The 17,640-nt window shown below is 47.2% G+C and overlaps 1 protein-coding gene across 1 annotated transcript; it reads left to right on the top strand.

Moving 5' to 3' along the window:
* The first annotated feature begins 10,988 nt into the window (after positions 1-10,988).
* MYC (MYC proto-oncogene, bHLH transcription factor) lies at positions 10,989-15,978 on the top strand. Its single transcript, XM_069465401.1, has 3 exons — positions 10,989-11,450; positions 13,090-13,858; positions 14,956-15,978. The coding sequence occupies exons 2-3, from the start codon at positions 13,102-13,104 to the stop codon at positions 15,516-15,518; spliced, it is 1,320 nt and encodes a 439-aa protein (XP_069321502.1). The 5' UTR covers positions 10,989-11,450; positions 13,090-13,101; the 3' UTR covers positions 15,519-15,978.
* Positions 15,979-17,640: the final 1,662 nt, after the last annotated feature.

The following is a 17,640-nucleotide window of genomic DNA, read 5'->3' as shown; positions in this document are numbered from 1 at the left end:
CTCTGCAAGCAGTTATCAAGCTACAAAGAGAAACAGAAGAATTCATACATAAATATAAAGTCCCAAAACATCCTCATGGATGCCAAAGTAAGGTTGGGGCAGCACTGAGAAGGATTGGGCCATATAGCTTTCGATTCCTAATGTAATTAGAGAACCCTATAACAGATTCTTTGTTCAAAGATGAAATTTAATTTACAATTTTATATCCCTAGTGAAGCCAGTTTTTATTAATTTCCAGCACAGCATTTGGATATACTGGCCAGAACTTCAATATGTTCTTATTTAGTGTTTAATCCTCTAATGCATTCCAATTAATTATTTCAGTTTTATGGCAAACTGTCTTCGGCCAACATCCAATCTGGGCACCTCATGCCTCTCCACCCACCCAAACAGTCAGCTTGGGAGGTGTCAATATAATTACTTAAGGAGTTGAATGGTAAAGGGTGAGGAATGGGAGGAAATTGGGTCTGCAATTATGCAGTAATGCCCCACCAGAGAAGCAGATGGCATTCCTTGCATAAATTATTATTTATCCTCGGAATTCCCCTCTGCCTATTACCAAATCAACCCTTTTAAAAAATTCTTTGTTGGGCCTGTGAAGTCCCCTGGCCAGTTTCCAACATCTACTCCCTCCCCCACATCCCACCCTCCAGAGCTGCAGCAAGGGTGAGAATTCCAACATGGCCCACAGGCAGCAGGCAAGGATTTCCTCAGGCAGTGACATTCCAAACATGCTTGGACTGAGGGGCACAGAGAGGAGACCACTTTATTTTGCAGCCTGGAGGGTGGGTGCAATGACCACGTGGTTATGCATACAGAAAGTGGGGAGCAGAGTTGCCCAGCTTTACCCTCAGTAATAATACCTACCACATACAGATGCCACCAGGATGCGCACCAAGGCACAGGGCTTGAACTGTACTATGCATTCTCACATGCAGTCCTTGCGTTAGAACAGAGGTAGGCAAGAACATTCCAATCTGAAAAAAACGATAAAAATAGAAGCTCTGGGATAAATAATACTGCTAATCCTAAGGACTGCAAAACAGCTACTATTTTTTAGGGTGTGCATTCTCATTTAATCTTCAGGACAATTCTAAAGGGCAGTTATAGTTATGGCCATTTTCTAAAGATGGGGAAACTGAGGTGTGGTTCAGTGAAGTAGTGTCTCCAAGGCTCCATGCCCAGTCAAGCTCAGTGCCAGCATGAGAACCCAGGCTTACGGGGATTCACAGGATGGCCATGGCTTAGTGGATTGCCAACCTGTGCTCTTTGTGTATTATCATTGCCTCGTCCTCTGCCCTCAACCCCTTGCCAAAACAAAAGTCTACCTCAAATGCACAAGTATTACTAACCTGCCTTATGAAGTTTTCCAGGAGAGAGAGAGAGGGAGAGAAAGAGAGAGAGAACGTGCATTTTACTGAGCTCTTGGAGGACAAGGACTTGTGCATTTATCTGTATCCATTGCCTTGACATACATGGTGCTTGGACCCGTTGGCATTAGGCACCAGGAAAAGGACAGAAGTGAGAGGGAACACCCTCTATTTTGGATCCTTCCTCATTTCCCCAAGGACACTTACCCTGGACATCGGCAGCAGCAGAGAAATAGCAGGCACCTGGCACCTCAGGCTTTCCTGAGGACCATGGTGGGGCAGATGCATCCCAGGTTATGAAATCAAAAGGATTTGGGTGCCAAATCCCATATCTACTACTCACTGTGTGAGTTTGAGCAAGTCCCCACGACACCTCAATTTTCCCCATGTGTAAAATGGAATATTAATCTACACCTCCTGGGATTACTATGGAGATTTAAGGAGATGATGTGGTGGGGCTTTCTCACTTTTTTAACCCACAGAGGTGCATTTCACATCATGACCACGTTCATGCACAGAGAGAGGATTGATAAAAGAAATACTTAATCTGCAATATACCTTGGTACTTTCTATGCTAGTCCATTTTGTGAAAATGCTGATCATAATCTACTAAATCGATTTCATGATCCACTAACAGGTCATCGCTTTCCATTTGAACCGTTTTCCTCCAGGTGCCTTTATGAAGTTGTGAGGAAATCGACCTGCAGGGGGTGCTGTTTTACACTTTTGTTGAAGTGTGGTTTGGTTTTTAATTGTATTGTATTTGCTTTTAGATCAATGAGGCTGATTCTGCTGGTCTGGGCTGTCTCCCATCATCATCCCCCTCACTCCATCCATCTTGAGGAGTAGCTTGTCGTCAAGGACACGTGAACAAGGACCCACCCACGAGTGGAACTGAAGCCAGGAGGAGTTCTCAAAGCATCTCTCTCTTTTTTGACTAAAACTGGGCTGGGCTAGGTGTGCCTTCAGCTGGGAAGCTCCTTCTAATTTCATCCCTTCACTGAGTATTTACTGAGTGCCTACCGCAGCCAGGCACCGTACTAGGCTCTAGAGACCACATATTCTGTGACTGTCTCCTTGGGGCTGTGCAACATGAAGACTTTCTTGGCAGATGAGAATATGCATAAGACACAGTCCAACTGACCTCAGAAGCTTCTGGTCAAGAAGTCAGATACTAAAATGCACAAAAGAGATAAACTGCTATAGTCCTAACACACAAAAAAAAACAAGGGAATGGTTAAAACTCTCAAGGGAGGGGGAAAGCATCAGAAAAGTTCTTAAAGGAAGGCACTTGAGCTGGATGACTAAGACCTACAGGTAGAGATCTCAGGCTGGCAGCCTCAGGGCCAAATCTGTCCCACGGATATGCTTTGCTTGGCTATAGAATATTTTTAATTAGTTCCCACACATTTTAAAACCCAGATTTCCACTTTGCCTGAAAAATTGGAAGCACTGCCAACAGTGGGTCCATAATGCAGGGCAATGATCAGCAAGTGGGAAAGGACAGCTTCCAGCTTTGCCCAGACAAATGTTCTCCAGTTTGCCACAGTCCCCCCGACTCCCTATCATGTTCTTCATCTACATTCCCTGACAAGCATCTGTTCATATTTGAGTTCGCAACCCTTCCTTGCTCTACAATGTGTTAGGGGAAAATATGGATTAGGAGTCAGAAAATGTTTCTAAACCTGGGTGTTGATCTCTGCTTTAAAGGAAAAGAGTTTTTCCAATGTTCAGACCAGCTCACCCAGACAGATGAAGATTCCAGTAGAAGCCTTGTCCAGACAGGAATCAAGATGCCACCTGTACATATGAAAAAATGCTCAATGTCACTAATCATCAGTGAAATGCAAATTAAAACCACAATGAGATATCACCTTACCCCATTTGTAACGACTTTTATTAAAAACTCTAAAAGCAATAGATGCTGGCATGGATGCAGAGAGAAAGGAACGCTTATACACTGTTGGTTGGACTGCAAATTAGTGCAACCTATATGGAAAACAGTACGGAGATTCCTCAAAGAACTAAAAGTAGATCTACCATTCGATCCAGCAATCCCACTACTGGGTATTTATTCAAAGGAAAAGAAGTCATTTTATCAAAAAGACACCTGAACACAAATGCTTATTGCAGCACAATTCACAATGGCAAAGATGTGGAATCAGCCCAAATGCCCATCAATTCATGAGTGGATTAACAAAATGTGGCATATGTATACCATGGAATACTACTCAGCCATGAAGAAGGATGACTTAATGCCTTTTACAGCAATTTGGGTGGAAATGGAGACATTATCCTAAGTGAAGTACCTAAAGAATAGAAAAACAAACACCACATGCACTCACTATTGAACTGGAACTAACTGATGAGCACGTATGTGCACAGAGAGAAGTAAAACTCCATGGAAATCAAGCAGGGAGGAAGGGGAGGAGGGGATGGATGAAAATCTACCTAACAGGTATAAGAAACACTACCTTGGTGACGGGCACACTCTTAACCCTGACTCAAGCATTACAAAAGTGATCCATGTCACCAAAAACGTTTGTACCCCTGTAATACTTTGAAATTTAAAAAAAAAAAGATGCCACCTGTGCCTTGGCCTTCCAGGACCACACGCTGGGGATCAGCCACTGGACAGCATATGAATTCAGTTAAAGGAAGGAAATCCTAACGCACTGCCTCAATTCATATCAAATAGAAACAATGCCTAATTCTGCCTTCCTGAGCTTCCAGAATTTTGCTTTTTTGAATGAAGTGATCTATAAAATGGCAGACACTTGGAATAGTAGGTCAGTAGAAGTCAGAGACAGGAAGGGGGTGGATTAGGAATTAGTCACCAAACGTTAGATAATCTCTTTTGATTCTAGACCTCAATTTGACAATCTTCTATTAGTTAACAATTTTTCATGCTTGATGAAGTGATAGATGACATAAATTTCATGGAAGTCACTGTGGAACACCATAAAATAATAATACATTAAACTTAAAAGAGATCAGTACATAATCTCTAGCTGGACCTGGGACTCATATTAATAATTGCTAACAATAATGAGTGCGGGCCAGGCACCAGGCTCTGTGTTAAATGCATTGTCTCATGTAATTCTTACAACACCTTCAGTAAGATAGTTGCCGTCATTATGGTGGACCCATTTTACAGATGAGAAAAGTGAGATTCAGAGAAGTCATGTGACTTACTGGATTTATCAAGTAGTCATGACAGAACAGGCCCCCAAGCAAACTGATTCTGCAACCTCTATTCCTGTATCAGATTCTCGTATAGCCAAAAAGTAATGGAGAAAGTCTACCCATCAACTTAATTTTCTTGCCCAATGGAGTGTGTGCAAGCATTTATTTTCTCTGAAAGGATTAGTTGAGACTATACTGTGGGCCAGACCTGATTCCTGGCCTTGTGACATTTATAATCTCATGGAGAAGGGAAAATGGTGGCCTCTTCTCTGACAGGTACAAAAGGCCACAGTTAGTCCATTGTAGCCAGCGATCCCACCCTGAGCACCAACGTTTACGTTTCATAACAACTTAATTAGCTGCTTCTTCTGGTCCCATACTTTTTTGACTCCATAAGGTGAGCATAGGTAAGGGAAGGCTCCACAGAGAAAATGGAGGTTTATTTGGGTCTAGGACGAAAGGTAGTTCCCAGACAAATCAAGAAGAGGCAGTAAGGCTGAGAAATTGAGTGCACCAAAGTGCTGAGGTGGGAACTTGTGTGTCACTCAGAGGGACTGTAAATAGACCTGTTTCTCTGAAGTGTAGAGTTGGTGGGAAACAATGAGATAAGGTGGAGGCTAGATGCAGGAGAGCTTGGAATTCCAGGCTTATGAGCTGGAGCTACATTTTTGGCCATTGGGGGCCACTGAAGAATTTTAAATGAAGAGGAAAATTAATCAGTGTGCAAGGTTAAATGCAGTGGGAGAGAAGAGGGGCAATTAGGAGTCTACTGTGAGACGATCCTAGCAGCTACATGTAGTAGGTAAAAGAGGAAAGAGAAGCCGCTAAGAGAAACAGAAGACCAAGTTGAATACATGGGAATAAGATCAGCAGAGTGTGGAGTGACCCCAGGGATTCTCAACTTCAGCATGGTTGACATTTGGGGCCCCACAGCTTTCTGTTCTGGGAGCTGTCCTGAGCATTGCAGGACATTGGGCAGCATCCCCAGCCTCTACCCACTAAATGCCAGTCGTAAGCCCCCACCCCTTTGTAACAACCCAAAATGTCTCCAGACATTGCCAAACGTTCCCTGGGAGCACAACTGCCTCTGGTTGAGACTTACAGATTTATGGAAATCAAAAGAATGGTCATTTCCAGAAGTCTGACAGCAAGCAACAAAGTGAAAAAGGAAAATGGGGACTAGGCCATTGGCTTTGGTGATTGAAGGTCACTAGATATCTTCAAGAAAGCAACTTCTATAATGAAGTCCATTTAAAAGGAGTTACAGAGGAAACACAATTGTAAAATGACAGCAACCAAGGGTGAGCTACTCTCAGAGAGTCTGGCTTTGAAAAGAAAGAGAGAAGCCACGGTTTGGGATGTCTGTTGGTCCATAAAAAGAATAGGCTCCTAGTCCACTGGCTTCCAAATGAAGAGTGAAGATTTAAAACCGAGTTTCCTTCCACGGGTCTCCTTTGCAGTCCCCTATACCTCCAACCCAGCAAGGGTCCAAGGGGACAGATGTTGCCCAAAAGGACCATAGCCAAGATAGGCCAGTGAGCCAAAGTGTGGAAACTTTTGAGCTTGGCTTGGGTTTGGCACTTACAAGACAATAAACCAAGCCTTTGAAGAGGTTCAACAAAGAAACCATTTGTCCACTCTAATAGCTACAAAGTAAGGCAGGATTACAGTGAAGGACTAAGAAATAAAAGGAGAGAGCCAAGCTGGAGATGTGACTTGGCTTCACTGGGTCCAGCCCAGGACCCTCCACCAGAATCTGCAGTCTAGAAGACAGTGGGTAAGCAAACCACCCAAGGTACTTGACGCGGCACACAGGAAGTGTAGGCTCTCAGGTTTTATGTTAAAAACATCTACTATTTTTTTTCCTTTCAGCTCCTTTAATTTATGTAGTACGTTAGAAGCTGGGAGGGAAAGGGACAATATTAATCAAAAAAAAAAAAGCATTCTTTAAAATGCACAAAGATTTTCTTCACTGCCTTTTTGGTTATCATTGCTATGAATTAATGACACAGAATTTTATTTTCTTGTCTGCTGAAAAGCTTTTCTTTGTTCCTCTCATTGGGACACATGGTTGGCATTAAAATGCTTGTGAGACCTTCTCTTGCTTTAACATTCCGTAGCTGGCTTGGTTTTTAATCTAACGGCCCTTCTTTCAAAATGATCTTTGTGCTCAAGATATGTATTTATCATTCTCCTCCCTCACCTCACTCCTTGACAGACCTCACATGACTCAAAGGGATTTTGAAATAACAGCCCAGTCATCTTGAGGGGCTTTCTGCCTCACCCCTAACTTGGAGCTAACTTTTTGATCACTGGGTCCAGTTTCTTCCCGTATTAGTAACTGCTCTTATGGGTAGAGCATCAACTCAGTAGGAAACTTTCTGAGGGGCAGGGGAAGAGATATGCAAAGAAGGTAGGGGGAGAAACTGGTGTTACTTTATATAAGTCACACATTCTGAATCTGCCCTTTTGTGTCTCTGGGAAGAAAGCAGAAAGTTTGGTCAAATTGCTCATTCTTTCTGCACTTTTTTCCTTTGCTCCTACATATAAAAGCAGCATGACTACTACTGTGAGGATATGCGGTGGTGAGAATTAACGATTCTTATTTGTACCATCCTGTAGGATAGGATGTTTCCTCCAGCCACATCATATTCTCTTCTGTGAGGCAATATTGTCACACTGTTTACCTGGAGTCCCAATCCTGTGAGGGATAACAGAACTGCCCCCTGGGGACATCTGCCTCTTCTTAGAAGCCCAGTCCACCCCCAGCAGCACCCCGCAAAAAGAGGGAGAGCCATCCTGGAACAGTGCCCCTGGAGTGATAAACTAAGGGTGGTCACTCCGAAGACACCTTTCTCAGTCTTCCAAGAGGAAAATTTGGAGTTGAAAGACCAAGGCTATTCCTTAGAAGGTCTCTTTAAAAGATAAATTCCAGCAACTACCTCTGAGTGGTCAAGAGTAAGAAACACTTTTTTTCTTATTCCTTTCTTTTTCTATTTTGCAATTTATTTTTACAATGAGCACATATCACTTTGGTAATCACAAATGATATTATTAGTTGTAATCTCCTCGGCTATTTCTCAACCCAGCAAGTGGTGACTGCCTCAAAAATGCCTTAAAAATTACCAAAGGAAAGGTATTGTGTCTTTTAACATCATCATGGAGATCTGATTTTTGTTTCCTTGCATGTAAAATGGAGATGGCCCCCACCTTGTCTGGAGGCAGGAAGCAACTCCAAGCTGTCACTTGAAAATAACACTTCAGATGATGTCACCAGCCTTGGTGGAGAGTGAGGTTGAGTCCTGAACCCACAGACACTATATCTGCCTGGGGGTCATGACCCTACATCAGGTTGGCATAATTTGGAAGTCAGACCTTAAGATTTCCTACAATATGGCATCTTTAGCAACTTTCAAAACTACCCTCTGAGATCAAGCTAGACCCACTTTTGTTTTTGCCATTGTTGTCTGTTTGTTGTTGGTTTGGGTTTGGGGGAAGGGGGAGAAGGAATGCCTCAGTGGAGAGCACTTATTCAGCCTCTATCAAAGTAACACCAAAAGTGCCAGATTTCTGGGAAATCTCCCAAAGAGGCTCTTCCAGGAAGGACCCTCCACTGCCAAACTTCTGGAGGGCTTCTCTAGGTGATCAGAGACCCTCAAGGATCCTTTCCATAATAAATACTTGAAATATTCACACCGGCAAGATGCATGCTAGGCAAATTTCCTTCACATTTACTTCGATTTTTTAGTATTAAAATGTTTTATAAAATGGTCCTGGTCCTTCACATTTTTTCAATGGGATCTCAAATACCCCTCTTCACTATCAAAACATGTTTATTATTCATCAGTCCAATTTTCATTAAAAATAACAATAAACAAAGCCAAATACCCTCCACCTTCCACTGTGCCTCCCCTTCCCCAGTAAATCCAGTGCCTTGCTGTCGAACTTGGTGATTAATTAAAAAGCTGGTTAAAAGATGTGTGGGCTACAGCTTGTCTTGCTGCTTTAGGATTTTGTTGGAAATTTTTTTCGTAAAGCTACTTGCAAATTACTTCACATTTCTCATAAATAGCACCGGTTCTCCATAGGGTGATGTTGACTGTCAATAAGTAGTGATGGGTTAATCTCCACCATCTCTTATGCGGTTGAATAAACACCTTTGAACCATTTTTTTCCTCCAGCAATTCCTCTTCCTTCGGCTCCTCGGCAGTCTGCCTGAAAGAATCAAAAGGAGGTGGCTGGAAACTGGTTTTAAGTAGCCGCGGGTCTTCCCCCGCTGGAAACCCTATGCTGCGACTCCGCTGCCCCTATCCCACCCCCGCCCCCACCCGACCCCCGCCCTCGCTGGCATCCGGACGCGGTGATCTCTGCGGCCAGTAGAGGGCACACTTACTTTACTTTCGCAAACTCCAGAGCGAGGGCTGCCCAGAAAGAGGGCGGGGGAAAAGACGCTTTGCAGCAAAATCGAGCTTAGGGATTGGTCGCTCCCGCGTTTGCGGCAAAGGCCCAGAGGTTGGAGTAATTTGCAATCCTTAAAGCTGAATTGTGCAGTGCGTCTAATTTAGGGGAAGTTACTACTCATTTAACAATTGAACGCTGAGCTGCAAACTCAACGGGTAACAACTTCTCTTGAACAGTGTACATGCTGTACTTGCTCTTTTTCTCCCAGGATTTTTTCTCTTTGGGGGTGGATGGGAAAAGTTTACTTAAAATGCCTTTGGGTGAGGGACTAAGGATGAGAAGATTGTCTTTGTTTTTGATGCCGTGGAATGATACAAAATAGCAAATCCTGAGGGTATCTATTAAATATTGATCCACTCAGGGAGCGAACCAAATCATGTGTCAGGTTGGGCAACTAGCTAGGTCGAAATGTAAATGAAATGTGAATATATGCATGTGGATTATATACAATGCACTTTCTATGGTATTCAGGAAAAAAAAATTAGAGTCAGTGAACTAGGAAATTAATGCCTGAAATGCAGCCAATTTTTAATTAGCTCAAGACCCCCCAAAAAGGCATGGAAATAATACTCCTCTCCTTTCCTTTGATGAGAATCGATGCATTTTTTGTGCATGACTACGGTTCCAATAATAAAAAGGAGAAAGAGGATCTGTAAAGGAATTAAACGTCTGTTTGTCCCGGGAGGAAAGAGTTAACGGTTTTCTTTACAAGGGTCACTGCTGACTCCCCAGGCCTGGTCCGCAAGCCCACTCCCTCCCCACTTCTGGGAAGTCGGGTCCCGCGGTTCGGGTTCCCCCTGCCCTGCCCACAGTCTCCCGTCTAACGCCTTTGATTTTCCCCAAACCCGGGAGCCCGGGACTGGTGCAAAACGGCGCCACAGGGCGCAAAGAGGATTTGTCTCTTCTGAAACCTGGCTGCGGAACTGGGAACTCCGTGTGAGAGGGGAGGGGGTGGGATAGGGGTGCAGAGTGGCAGAGAGCGGGCAACCGTGCTCCTCCCCTCCTCCAGCTCGGGAAGTCTCAAAAAGATCTCGGAGATTAGCGCGTCCTGGAGGAACAGCGGCCTCCCGCAAGGGGCCCCTCGGAAGCGGGCGGGGCGAGGGGGGGTGGTATCTGCTGCTTTGGCAGCAAATTGGGGGATTCATTCTGAGTGGAAGGTGCCCAATCCAGATAGCTGTACCTACATAATGCATAATTCATGAACCACCACCACCCCCAACAAATTCAGTGGGAGTTTATTCATTACGCGCTCTCCAAGTATACGTGGCAATGCGTTGCTGAGTTATTTTAATCATTCTAGGCATCATTTTCCCCCTTATACCTCTATCATGTATTCCATCTACACTGACACCCCGCACACTGAGCGCGCCCAGTAATACCCTTCTTTCCTCCACTCTTCAGGGGACTCGTTTTCAAAGCGCTGCCCTTTCGCCAGCCTTGGGGAGGCGCCCGGCCGCCTGGGACGTGCGTGGCGCGGCCGTGGGTACGCGGCGTATTCGCAGCGTGGAGGCCAGCTGTTCCGCCTGCGACGATTTAAACACGCAGAGCAAGAATGCGGTTTGCCAAACAGAGTGCTGCGCCAGAGGAGCAGCAGAGAAAGGGAGAGGGTTTGAGCGAGAGCAAAAGAAAATGGTAGGCGCGCGCAGTTAATTCATGCCGCTCTCTCGCTCTGTTTACATCCGATAGCTGGAGTGCCGGGCTGCCGAGCTCACTCTCCTCCTCCCCCTCCCCGGAGGCGCCCCTCCCGAGTTCCCAAAGCGGGGGGCGGGGGAATCAGAAAAAAGATCTCCTCGCTCGCGAATCCCCGCCCACCAGCCCTTTATAATGCGAGGGTCTGCGCGACCGAGGACCCCCGAGCTGTGCTGCTCGCGGCCGCCGCCACCGCCGGGCCCCGGCAGCCCCTGGCTCCCCTCCTTTCTCGAGAAGGGCAGGGCTTTTCAGAGGCTTGGCGGGAAAAAGAGCGGAGGGAGGGAGTATGAAAGACGAGGGAGCAGTATAAAAGCCGGTTCTTGGGGCTTTATCTGACTCGCTGTAGTAATTCCAGCGAGAGGCAGAGGGAGCGAGCGGGCGGGCCAGCGAGGGTAGAAGAGCCGAGCGAGCCGAGCCGCGCTCCGGGCGAGCGGGGAAGGGAGATCCGGAGTGAAAGAGGGGCTTCGCCTCGGGCCCGGCAGCCCCCACCCCACCCTCCCGCTGACTCCCCACCAGCGGTCCGCAACCCTCGCCGCATCCACGAAACTTTGCCCATAGCAGCGGGTGGGCACTTTGCACTGGAACTTACAACACCCAAGCAAGGACGCGACTCTGCGGACGCGGGGAGGCTATTTCGCCCATTTGGGGTTACTTTGCCCCGACGCTGCCCAGGACTCGCTCCTCTGAAAGGCGCTCCTTGCCGCTGTTTGGACGCTGGATTTCCTTCGGGTAGTGGAAAACCCGGTAAGCACCGGGATCCATTTGTCTTTTAATTTATTTTTCTCTACTGCTTTAATGCTAAAATGAGTCGAATGCCCAAATTGGGGTGTCTTTTCTCCCATTCCTGCGCTATTGACACTTTTCTCAAGAGTAGTTGTGGTAGGTCGGGGTAAGATTGGGAGTGATCCAGAACTGGATCAGGGTAGAGTGACTTGTCAAGATGCGAGAGAAGGCAGAGGGAAAACGGGGGTGCGTTCTGAAAAGTAGCCTTTAGAGATTTTTGCCAAATGTATATGACGCTGACCCTCAGCCGGTCGGACATTCCTGCTTTATTGCATTAATTGCTAGTTGGGTTGTGGAGGGGGTTGCTTCGCGGTGGGCAGAAAGCCCTTTGCATCTCGAGCTCCTTGGAATATGGATTACATATTGCGTGTGTGAGCGAGAGAGCTCCGCAGCAGCTGACTTTTTCCCCGTCTCCGGGAGGGCATTTAAATTTCGGCTTACCGCATTTCTGACAGCCGGAGACAGACACTGCGGCGCGTCCCGCCCGCCGGTCCCTGCGGCGATTCCAGCTCGCCCCTGCTCCTTTTAAAAAGTTGGCATATGGCTTTTTAAAAGAATAATAAAATTAAAAGCCTTGGTCTCCAGAGGTGTTAGGACTTGATGTTGGGGAGGCGCAGGGAGGGGAAAGGGGAAGCAGGGATGTGTCTGATTCTCCTGGAATCGTCGACTTGGAAAAATCCGGGACGAATCTCCGCACCCAGCCTTGACTCCCCGGCTGCCGCCGCCCTCGGGTGTCCCTGTGCCCCCGAGATGCGGAGAGACAGCGAGGAGCGGGGCTCGGGTAGGTTCCAGAACAGCTGCTACCCTCAGCGGGGTGGGGAAGACGCCCGGCTCCGGGCGAGGAATCGCAGCGGGGTCTCTGGCGCAGTAGCGTCGCTGTATTGAGTGTGGAAGGGAGGTGCCCCTGTTATTATTTAACACCCCCCTTTTATTTATGGGGGGATGTTAAAGCCCGCGGCTGAGCTCGCCACTACAGCCGGCGAAAGAAAAGAAGAAAAGCCGGCAAAGGAAGGAAGGGGGGCGCGCTGGGGGTGGGGATGGAGGAGGCGGAGGGGGGAGGCTGGGAGGGGCGGCGGCGCCGCCTGGGGTAGGAGCGCGGCGAGGGCGCGAGTGGGGACGGGCACGGCAGCGCGGAGGGGCCCCGGCGCGGGAGGGAGCGGCGCGCAGCTGCTAGCGCCGAGGCGCCTCTCGCCTTCTCCTTCAGGTGGCGCAAAACTTTGCGCCTTCGGTTTGGCAAATTGTATTCCTCACCGCCGCCTCCCGCGGCTTCTTAAGGAGGCCAAGGCCGATTTCGATTCCACCGCAGCTGCGGGGACCAACTACCCGGCTTTGCGCCCCGGGCTCCGGGCAGGCGGGGGCTCAGCGGACACTACATAGCTGGTTCACCAAGTGCGTGTCCAAGATAGCAGGGGGGTGCCCAAAGGAGGTGAAAGGGTACCCTTTTTTTGTTGTTCCCCCCTACCCGGCCCCTTTGGGGGATAGCTCTGGAAGGGGAGTGTTTAGGGATTGTGGAGCGCGCACTGGGCGCTGCCCCAGGTTTTGGCACCAACAATAGCCCCTTAACTCAAGGCTGTCCCCCTTTGTGTGCCCCCTTCTGCAGGCTGCCGCGACGATGCCCCTCAACGTCAGCTTCGCCAGCAGAAACTATGACCTCGACTACGACTCGGTGCAGCCGTATTTCTACTGCGACGAGGAGGAGAACTTCTACCAGCACCAGCAGCAGAGCGAGCTGCAGCCGCCTGCGCCCAGCGAGGATATCTGGAAGAAATTCGAGCTGCTGCCCACCCCGCCCTTGTCCCCGAGCCGTCGCTCCGGGCTCTGCTCGCCCTCCTATGTTGCCGTCGCGTCCTTCTCCCCTAGGGGGGACGACGACGGCGGCGGCGGGAGCTTCTCCACCGCCGACCAGCTGGAGATGGTGACCGAACTGCTGGGAGGAGACATGGTGAACCAGAGCTTCATCTGCGACCCGGACGACGAGACCTTCATCAAAAATATCATCATCCAGGACTGTATGTGGAGCGGCTTCTCGGCCGCCGCCAAGCTGGTCTCAGAGAAGCTGGCCTCCTACCAGGCTGCGCGCAAAGACAGCGGCAGCCCGAGCCCCGCCCGCGGGCACAGCGGCTGCTCCACCTCCAGCTTGTACCTGCAGGACCTGAGCGCCGCGGCCTCTGAGTGCATCGACCCCTCCGTGGTCTTCCCCTACCCGCTCCATGACAGCAGCTCGCCCAAGCCCTGCGCCTCACCTGACTCCACCGCCTTCTCCTCGTCCTCGGACTCTCTGCTCTCCTCGACCGAGTCCTCCCCGCGGGCCAGCCCCGAGCCCCTGGCGCTTCACGAGGAAACACCACCCACCACCAGCAGCGACTCTGGTAAGCTGGGTCCCTCCTGGCCTGTCAAAAGTGGGCGGGCGGCTGGATATCTTTGCTGCTGTCAACTGGCCGCTTCAGTCGACCCTGCCTTTCTCTCTTTTCCTTATATTTGGAGGGAGAAAAGGCAGATGTGGAAAGTTCTGGGCACTCATCATCTCTGCAACCCTGGGCTGTAGAGTTCCCTCCCATCCCTTCCCCTTAGACCCCCCCCCCCAGTTGCCAGCCCACCCCACCCCCTTCAGGAATTTCATTTGGGTTTTAAAATCTTCTGGCTTATCTTGCAACTCAATCCACTCCCTCTTACCTATCTTAAGCATTTTAATTGCTCTGGGGGTGGGGGGAGGTTGTGAATGAGGATAAAGGAGGATTGATCTCTAAGAGAGTGAATGAATTGCCTCCCTCTTCCCCTAACTTCTGAGAAGTGGTTGAAATTTAATGAACTAAGCATCTATAAAAATGAGGGGCTGTGGACAGGGGCGGGGCTGAGTCCCGAGGGAGTGCAGGAGCCAGTGAAAGTGCCTGGAGAGTGGATAGGCTGAGGAACTGGGATCTTCTCAGCCTATTTTAAACGCTTAAAATCAAATCCTTGCCAAAATTGGATTTCTTTTTTCCTTCCCCCATCCTCCAGGACTTTTGGCAAAGCTGCAATCTCTTTTTTTCTTTTTAATTTTGCATTCCCAGTAAAATAGGGAGTTGCTAAAGTTATACCAAGCGATTTACAGCTATCATTTGCAACATTTGAAGGGTTCTTGGTAAAGTCCCTTAAAAATAGGAGGTGCTTGGGAAAGTGCATTTCTTTGGGTGTGCCCAAAGCCTCATTAAGTCTTAGGTAAGAATTGGCATCAGTGTCGTGTCCTGGTAAATTGTAATTTTCTTGTCTGTGCCATAGCCCCAGCTGTCATCCTCCCCCCCCTTATGAGACCACCTTCGTGGGGAAGAGGAGTAAGGGGGCTTGGCTAGATTTGGTCCTTTGGGGGGATAGTCTTGTCCAGAGCCCTTTCTAACAGATTTATATTTGAACGGCATTAATTTAATCTGGTCATTGATTCTTTAAAGAGACACTGCTAACCGGGTGATTTCTATTTCCTTTCTTAAAGAGGAAGAGCAGGAGGATGAGGAAGAAATCGATGTTGTCTCTGTGGAAAAGAGGCAGCCCCCTGCCAAAAGGTCAGAATCGGGGTCACCCTCTGCCGGAGGCCACAGCAGACCTCCTCACAGCCCACTGGTCCTCAAGCGGTGCCACGTCTCCACCCATCAGCACAATTACGCAGCCCCTCCCTCCACTAGGAAGGACTACCCCGCTGCCAAGAGGGCCAAGTTGGACAGTGTCAGAGTCCTGAGACAGATCAGCAACAACCGGAAATGCACCAGCCCCAGGTCCTCGGACACGGAGGAGAACGACAAGAGGCGGACACACAACGTCCTGGAGCGCCAGAGGAGGAACGAGCTGAAACGGAGCTTTTTTGCTCTGCGTGACCAGATCCCAGAGTTGGAAAACAATGAAAAAGCCCCCAAGGTAGTTATCCTTAAAAAAGCCACTGCATACATCCTGTCCATCCAAGCAGAGGAGCAAAAGCTCATTTCAGAAAAGGACTCGTTGAGGAAGCGCCGAGAACAGTTGAAACACAAACTTGAACAGCTGCGGAACTCTTGTGCATAAGCTGACCTATTGGAGGAAGGAACTGGAATTGCTCATGAATTCTCACTTGTTACAAAGGGAAAGTAAGGAAAAAGGTTCCTTCTGACAGAACTGCCGCAATTTATTACCTATGAACTTATTTCAAATGCATGATCAAATGCAACCTCACAACCTTGGCTGGGTCTTGGGACTGAAAGGTTTAGCCATAATGTAAACTGCCTCAAATGGGACTTTGGGCATAAAAGAACTTTTTTTATGCTTGCCATCTTTTTTTGTTTTTTTCTTTAACAGATTTGTATTTAAGAATTGTTTTTAAAAGATCCTAAGGTTTACCCAATTTTTCTGTGTAAATATGGCCATTAAATGTAAATAACTTTAATAAAACGTTTATAGCAGTTATACAAGATTTCAAACCATGTATTATAAACCATAATTTTTTTATTTAAGTACATTTTCCTTTTTAAAGTTGATTTTTTTTCTATTGTTTTTAGAAAAAATAAAATACCTGGCAAATATATAATTGAGCCAAATCTTAAGTTGTGAGTGGTTTCTTTTCTCTCCCCTCCTTCCCCCATTTTCTTTTCACCAATTACAAATTAACAGAATTGACCCTTGAGAGAATGAGTTTATAAAGAGGGGGAAAGTTGTTTTTAAAAAGACAAGGGTTTTTCTTTGAAATGGGTCTGGGGGCCTTAAGGTTTTTAAATTCTCAGGGGTTATAAGATGCTTCCTGGAGATTGTGATAAGAGCCAGAGTTGATAGTTAAAAAAAGGAAGGGGCAGAAGGCTGGTGAGAAAAGTACACAAAGGGTAAGGACTGGGGGGTTGGGAGAAGGTGAAGAAGGAACTCCCCTTCAGTGTAGTTGACCAGTGCCAGTCCCCTGTTTGGTTCTGCCCAGTGAGCTAGTGGGGAAAGGGCAGGAACCAACGTCTGCCCTTTGCCCTTTGCCTACTGCTACCGGCACCAGCTCCTTTATGTGGTTATCTCATGAGTTTCAGAGCAGCTCTGGGAGGAATGCTATTAGCCCTAGTTTACAAATGAGGAAACACAAAAGCTCGGAGTGGTTACATAACTTATCTGCAGCCATACAGATAATAAGCAGAATCCAGGTCCCATGTCTGTTGAAAACACTTAACCCTTCTCACTCATGCCTTAGCTCATCTTATTTCTAAACTGCTTTGATCAACAAGTCTTTGACTTTGGGGCCTGATGGATTTGACTCAAGTAATAACAATTTTAAACTCCATTTGTGTACAGGTACTCTTCTGAGCATTTTATTTCTAAGTCCACAGCAACCCCATGAAGGAGGTACTGTTGATTTCCCCGTATTACAGAGGGAGAAACTGAAGTATGGAAAGGCTTATCCCCAGCATGAACTGATAAGAAATTAGAGCTGAGATTCAAACTCAGCCTGTCTACCTTTATCTAACCTGTCTTAGCTCACCTCTCAACAAGCTAGTAGGGATAAGCCAGCCACTCCTGAGTACAGGAGTCACAGTTCAGTGAGTTGCGTATTTTAAGTCTCAACATCTAGGCCTGGTCAGACATCAGTTCCCCTTTTTTGTTATTTATTTTGTTTTTTATTTTGTTGTTCATTGTTTAATTCTTCCTTTCACATTGAGAAGGTCACCACTCGTTCACTCCTACCTTCGCCATTTATTAAATCAGATTCCCCGGTTGCTCCTGGGAAGAAGCCAGTTTGGAAATGCTACTGTTCAGATCATAAAACAAAACACACTCTTTGTCATGTGAGTCATTATTTTAGAAACTACAAACTCTCCTTCCTTCCAACCTCATTCACACACTCATGACACATGCTCATTATTAGTCCATGAAAAGGCAGTTTTGAATATATGTATTAATTATAAGCCTCTAAGAACCCATGGCCCAAACCAGAAATGACATCAACTGCATAGGTAAATGGAAGTTACTATTACTGTTCTAATTACTTCATTGTCTTCAGCTCCCTGTGCTTTCTTCGGGATTTTAATCCACCACCACCGGTAGATCAATAAATAATTACTATCTACAGCTCTGACTCCTAGAATAATCTATTCAAGGACTTAATGTCTTTTTCTTCTTCCTTCTTTTGAGACTCAAGCCCCATCCTCACAGCCAAATTCCCTAAATTCAAAGGGAGATA

Source organism: Eulemur rufifrons, chromosome 3 (assembly GCF_041146395.1).
Source record: "Eulemur rufifrons isolate Redbay chromosome 3, OSU_ERuf_1, whole genome shotgun sequence".
Classification (NCBI taxonomy): domain Eukaryota; kingdom Metazoa; phylum Chordata; class Mammalia; order Primates; family Lemuridae; genus Eulemur; species Eulemur rufifrons.
This window is presented reverse-complemented; position numbering and strand designations above follow the sequence as displayed.